Source organism: Primulina huaijiensis, chromosome 3 (assembly GCF_012295235.1).
Source record: "Primulina huaijiensis isolate GDHJ02 chromosome 3, ASM1229523v2, whole genome shotgun sequence".
NCBI lineage: Eukaryota > Viridiplantae > Streptophyta > Magnoliopsida > Lamiales > Gesneriaceae > Primulina > Primulina huaijiensis.
The window spans coordinates 19,805,342-19,812,387 of NC_133308.1; the positions used below are offsets into that span (position 1 = coordinate 19,805,342).

Genomic DNA, 7,046 nt, shown 5'->3' on the forward strand with positions numbered 1-7,046 from the left:
GATGAGTCCAAAGGCCTGAGATTGTATTCAGTTGAGGATGACACAGTCATACGTCGTGACCGACTGTGGGTTCCTAGCAATGATTCCCGGAGAGCAGACATTATGAGGAGGCCCACAGCACCCTGTACTACATTCATCCATGGAGTATGAAGATGTATAAAGATCTGCAATCTTTGTATTGGTGACCGGACATGATGCGAGATATTATGCGATTCGTGTCTGAGTGTTTGACGTGTCAGCAGGCTAAGGCAGAGCATCGGAAACCTGCAAGAAGCTAAGACTGCTCCCTATTCCCGAGTGTAAATGGAAGAAAATCACCTTTGATTTTTTGACTGGGCTACCGAGAGCAGCTGGAGGGGAGGGTATAATGACATTTGGGTGATAGTTGATCACCTTACCAAGTTAGCACATTTTCTACTGATCAAGAAATTTTTCACCATGACTCAGTACACAGAGCTGTATATCAGAGAGATAGTCAGACTGTATGGGATTCCAATGTCCATCGTCAGACAGGGACCATAGATTTACATCTGCATTCTTGAAGAGTCTACATCAGGCGTTGGGTATCAATTTGTTATTCAGTACAGCCTTCCATCCTCAGAGTCAGCTTGAGAGAGTGATTCAGATTTTGGAGGACCTACTCAGAGCTTGCGTGATGAACTTCCAGGGCAGCTAGGAGCCGAAGTTACCTCTCGTGGAGTTCACATACAACAACAGTTATCAGGAATATATTGATATGGCTCCCTACGAGGCACTTTATGGGAGAAAGTGTAGGTCACTGATTTATTGGGATGAGGTAGGGGAAAGAGCAGAGTTGGGTCCAGACATCTTCAGACACACTGTAGAGTTACTGGCCAAGATCCGGTATAGGATGAATATTGATCAGAGCCGACAGAAGAGTTATGCAGATAAGCGACACATAGATCTAGAGTTTGCAGTAGGTGATCACATGTTCGTGAAAGTCGCACCTGTGAAGGGTGTGATGTGATTTGTTAAGAAAGGCAAACTCAGTCCTAGATTCATAGGGCCATTCTAGATCTTCGAGAGAGTTGAGACACTAGCATATAGAGTTGCGTTGCCCTCGAATCTGGCGGGAGTTCATAACGTGTTCCACGTCTTGATGCTGCGGAAGTACATGTCGAACCCTTCGCATGTACTGAATTATGAGCCTCTATAGTTGACGCCGAACTTGTCTTTCGAGGAAAGACCTACCCAGATATTGGACAGACATGAGAGGAGATTCCGGAACAAGGTGATCCAGATGGTCAAGGTCAAGTGGCCAAATCATTCCGAGGAGGAGGCTACTTAGGAGATTGAGACAAAAATGAAGAGTCGCTACTCGGAGTTATTCGGTACGTTTTAAATTTCAAGGACGGAATTCAATATAAGTGGGGAGGAATTGTAAGGTCTATAAATTCGAACGACATAACCTGACTACATGCAAATTTTTGTTATTCTCACTGGTATTATTTTGGTGTAAACGATTTACATATTTTTCTAGTGAATTTTTGTCATGAGAATTTAAATATGATGTTTACTTATTGAAATTATAGTTGTGTGTTAATAATTAATTTCTGTTGCATGTTGTGTATTGGTGTTGACAACAACAGTGATTGGACGGGATCGGCTGATGATCAATTATAAAACCTTTGAATATATCTTTTTCCTAGGATCAAATGTGATATCATGGAGCTCAAGAAAACAAAAAATATGTGGCATTGTCTTCTGCACAAGCAGGATACACATGCAGCTTGTCAGACAGTTTGGCTCAGGAGAGTTTTGAAGGATTTGAAATTTGAGCAAGACGAGGCCACAAAAATTCATTGTGAAAATATGTCTGCAATTGCAACGACGAAGAACCCAGTCTCCCATGCACAATCCAAGCAAATCGAAATGCGACGTCACTTTATTCGAGATTCGGTTAATCAAAGAGAAGAAATATGCATGGAGTTTATTAAGACATATGATCAGCCAGCAAATATTATGCAAAGGCGGTCAAAATCGATAAGTTCGATAAATTCTAAAATCAACTCAAGATTACAAATTAAGAATGGGTTATTAAATGAATTAATTTGCAATCTTGGGATATCAAAGTTTGTTTGTAACCTTCTAGAATTGCACAAGAAATGATGGTCAAGACTTGAAGAATGAAGAGTTGATCTCCGGATTTGTTTAACCATAAAGTGGTTCTTCATGTACGTGAAATTCAAGCAGAAGAACAACAAAATATAAAAATGTGTCGATCTAATCTCAACATCACCAAATTGCACAATACAATAAATAATTGTTTCCTCTGCCGACAAGTTCTTTTTCTCTATCCCCACATCAATAATTGTAGACATTGTCAGAATTATGGAACTCATTCACTTTTGGTACGTGTAAAGTTCTTTTCTTAATAAATGAACTTGAGAAAATAGAACAAAATTCCCAACCAAATGTTTAAAACTTGATGTTGCCATGTAAACTTGAGAAAATAGAACAAAATTCTCCACAAAACTTGAGATCTTTGATGTGAGATATATTATAATTGAAGTATATAATTTAAACCTAAAAATTAAGGTAAATCAAATTAAAGTTTCACTTTGAAAATTAATCAAACTGACGGCTCTTTAACTAATAATAGATAATATTATTTGATTATTAAATGCAATTAATATCACTTAATAGTTTTATAAATATATGTCTACAATGAAATTAGTTTTTTATATTAATTCAAAAATATCACTCATTATTACAACATGAGTTTTGTGATATTAAATTTATGAGTTGAAAAAAATTTTCTTTAAAATACAAAATTATTAATTTATCAATTAAATAATAAAATTCGACGGTCCTAATATAGAGAGATTTTACTATGTCACTCAATTTAGGAATTAAAAAAAAAAATTTCCAAAGTTCACAAAGTACAAAATCACATTTAAACTGGGTACACACGTTGAATACAAATTTTATTTCAAGTTACAAGGCTTGTCAGTTTCTGAACAAACTCAACCATGTAAGAATCCTCCAGCTGTATGGTCAGCAAGAAATCCCTCCACTTTCCATGATTTGCCCTGATTTCTTTCCCAATCTCACTCTCTTCTTCCATCACCAATTTGATCGTCTCCGTCACCGCCTCTTTTGTGAACAATCCATCTTCTTCTCCTTTCTTCAATTCAAGTCCCACCCTCAACTCTTCCCCCATCAATCTTGCATTGATGAATTGGTCACCCATATGTGGTATCAGCACCAACTGGCATTCGCTCACCATCCCCTCTGACAACGAACCCGACCCGCAATGCGTGACAAAGCATCCGATCGAAGGGTGGGATAGGATCAGCTGTTGCTGCACCCAACCGCCATGGATGACGCCTCTTTTCTCAGTTCTGTTCTTGAAGCCTTCGGGCAGTGCTTCTTCTACGGTATTACATCCTTCGGGTGGTTTTAGTGCAGCTAGAAATGGAAGACCTGTGATTTCTAAACCCAGAACCAGTTCTTGAAATTGATCCAGTTTTAGAATGGCCTCACTGCCGAATGCGCAGAAGATCACTGATTTGACTTCGAACTGATCCAGCCAATTCGCCCATGTCTCGTCTAGACTTACCGTCGGTGGATCTGGTAACACGGGGCCTGCTAGAATCACCGGTTTCTTGTGCTTTTTTTCAAGAAATTCACAGTATTTCCCCTCCATTTCTCTGCAGGATTTGAATCCCAGTGCATCACATTCATCCACTGACAGAGCGAAGCGTTGCAGAAAAGTCATGTCAGATCCATATTCCTTCAAAGTTGTCAATTGCCTCCCCAAACGAAATTCGTGCGGGTAAAGCTTGACTGCCGATGGAGGGAAATCAGTGGGAGGTTTTGACAAAGCATCAGCGTCAGGCATATGGTGAAGGAGGTACCCCAGAGAGGCAGGACTCACGATATTATAAAAAACGGATTTAATCCCCAATCTCCGCGCCAAAGCTGGCAACCAATGCGTGAAGTCGAAGAACACGAGATGGGGCTTGATTTCTTTGAGCAAAGAATCAACCAGGGGTTGTGTGAGATCCATCGCGTGCCTGAGAAGCGGACCCATCTGAAAGTAAATGTCTGCAGTGGTTTCGGCACCTTGGGGGAGTCCTTCGACATGCGGGATTGTGATCGGTATGAAGCTTATGAGATCCGGGTGGAGATTGAATTGGTTCAGTTTGGACTGTGTTTTGGTGGGGAGGAGGAAGAAGATTGTGTGGCCTCTTTCGGCGAGTTTGTTTGAGAGGTGAAGAAAAGTTGTGTGATGGCCAATGGCCAGCCATGGATACATCACAATCTTTAGCTTCTCTTGGCTCATCCTTCTTCAATATTTCGGAGCAAACCAAGAAAATGCTTTCGAATGAAAATCTAGTGGTGGGGAATGGGCATCTATGCGAGAAGAGAGAGAGATCGCTTTATTGTCATTTAATTTGTCATTATGTTGCGGTAGACTTGTTAAAATAATACGGGAAATTGCCCTTCGCTCCTCAACCGTGTTTTTTTTTTTCAGTCTTTGGGTACTTTTTTAGTACCACATTTCCACATAAAATATACCACAATTTGTATGACATAGTACCACAATTTTGTGGGTAGAAAATGAACCCAAAGAAATATTTTGATGGATAATTTTTCACCTAACTTCCCCAAAATAATATTCAATGCACAATGTTACCTTTATTTTATTATTTATTTAATTAAAAAGTATTCATAATTTAAATATAATCATAGTTATGCAAAATTATAAGTTTAGAAGATCGATTTTTTCTTCTTTTTTTTTTTTGTTCGGTATAAATCAGGAAAACATTTTTTACTATCAAATTACTTTCTCACTAATTATTTAGACTAATGTAATTAATAGATAATCTATATTAAATAATTATCTCTCCTAGGTATCTTGCCTCCTATGCAAGTAATTCGCTTGGGTAGCCTTGGCTACTGATCTAGGCGGTGGATTGGTACTACTGTTATCATGGATCCAGATGAGATGTCGCGCTTGATAGAGACTTTGAAACTTGAACAAGACTATCAGATAGATATTAGTTTAGTTTGTTAAATCGATTGAATACACGTGTATAAATAACAAGCGTAAAACTCATTTTCATGACTTGAATGAATCAATCTATCTTTCATTCAATGTATGATTATCTTTTGAAATATGGTATCAGAGCTGCGTCCGTGCGTCAGTTACCAATAGCTGACGAGTCAATGATCGGTGCAACTTTTTCTCAAATTACAGATCGGTTTATTTCATTCTCAAATTCTTGATCGGTGCTTCTTGAATACCTATTTATTTGCATTTTACATATGGATCCATGGCAAACACAAATTCCTCAGCATGGAATCTGCTGATTAAGCGATCTGCCATCGACGTTCAATCATGTTCTTACTTTCTACAATATTCTGATAATTCATGGCTGCTTCTGGTTTCACAACCACTCATTGGTGAAAATTTTCTATCATGGAGTCGAGAAATGACGATTGCACTCTCTGTGAAGAACAAGTTGGGGTTTATTGATAAATCTATTCCCAAGCCATTAGAGTCTGACCTGGCCTTTACAAATGTATGGACACGAAACAGCAACATAGTCATTTCTTGGCTACTAAATTTTGTATCCAAGGACGTATCGGCAAGTGTTTTGTTCGCGGAGCCGGCTGCGGACATATGGAACAATCTTCGGATATTTTTCAACAAAGCAATGCTCCCCGAATCTTTCAACTGCATAGGGAATTGATCAATCTACGTCAAGATCAAGATCCAGTTGGTATCTACTTCACTAAGCTTAAGGCCATTTGGGAATAATTAAATCAATTTCGTCCTGTTTGTAATTGTGGAAAATGCAACTGTAATGGGGTCAAGAACATTGACAGTTATGCTCAGATGGACGACACCATGACATTCCTTATGGGTCTCAATGACTAATTTGCTCATGTTTGAAGTCAAGTTCTTCTACTTGATCATCTTCCGTCTATCAACCGAGTATTTGCTGTAGTCATGCAAGAGGAAAGGCAAAGGACCATTGGAAGTCAATACAATTCCAACATACCTATAAATGACATAGAATTTGTACTCAAGGGTGAGCAATCTCAATCACAACCCAACAATCGAGCAAAACATAAATATCAGAAAGTCAGGCCCTACTGGACTTCTTGCAATGCTCCTGGACACATGGTTGAAACGTGTTATAAGATTCACGGCTATACACCCGGGTACAGACATAGAAGTAAACAGGTGAATAGGGGTTCACTTGCTCCTGTAAATCAAGTATCTGGGAAGTTTCTTCGTCTGAAACCAGAGGCACCCTTGAAGCTTCCTCTTCAAACATATTTCAGCATTTTGACAAGAGTCAAATGGAACAATTAATGGTCATGTTATCCAACACTTATCTGACTTTGACAAGAAAACTGATCGGCTAGATGGTGCGAGTAATCACTTTGTTTCAGGCACTTGTTTATCAATATCGATTCCTAATATGTTGCATTCAACTTCATGTTGGATTGTGGATTTGTGGGCATCTAGACATATTTGCTCGAACATGAATTCTTTCATTTCCCTTAAAGCAGTGGATAATTCGCTTGTCACGTTGCCTAATCATGAATATGTTGATGTCAAATTCTATGGAGACATTAGATTGGGATCTTATTTGGTTCTTTTTTATGTTATTTATATACCAGAGTTCAAGTTTAATCTGATCTCTATCAGCTCCCTCATTGCCAACACAGAAACGGTGATCAGTTTTTATCGTGATTCGTTTGTAATCCATGAAATAACAACCAAGAGGATGATTGGCAGGAGTAATAGGATAGAAGGTCTCTATGTTCTAGAATTCAACAATCTGGATGTCAACAATTCATATTCAGAAGTCCATGTCAATCAGCTTAGTCCAAAAATTTGGCATTATAGTCTTGGGCATCCTTCAATCAATATATTACATAATTTACAAACTTATTTATATTTTAAGGCTAATGGTGATTCCAATAACACCGTGTTCTATTGTCCATTAGCGAAACAAAAACGATTACCATTTGTTTCTCACCATAATATGTCTTCAAACTCT

General features: G+C 38.5%; 1 protein-coding gene across 1 annotated transcript; it reads right to left on the bottom strand.

Annotated features, from left to right (window-relative positions):
• Nucleotides 1-2,839: 2,839 nt before the first annotated feature.
• LOC140973606 (cyanidin 3-O-galactoside 2''-O-xylosyltransferase FGGT1-like) lies at nt 2,840-4,437 on the bottom strand. The gene has a single exon (XM_073436545.1). The coding sequence runs from the start codon at nt 4,307-4,309 to the stop codon at nt 2,954-2,956; it is 1,356 nt and encodes a 451-aa protein (XP_073292646.1). The 5' UTR covers nt 4,310-4,437; the 3' UTR covers nt 2,840-2,953.
• Nucleotides 4,438-7,046: the final 2,609 nt, after the last annotated feature.

Excerpts from the sequence above, each read along its gene's own strand:
- LOC140973606 (XM_073436545.1), bottom strand. The coding sequence starts at position 4,309 with ATGAGCCAAGAGAAGCTAAAGATTGTGATGTATCCATGGCTGGCCATT.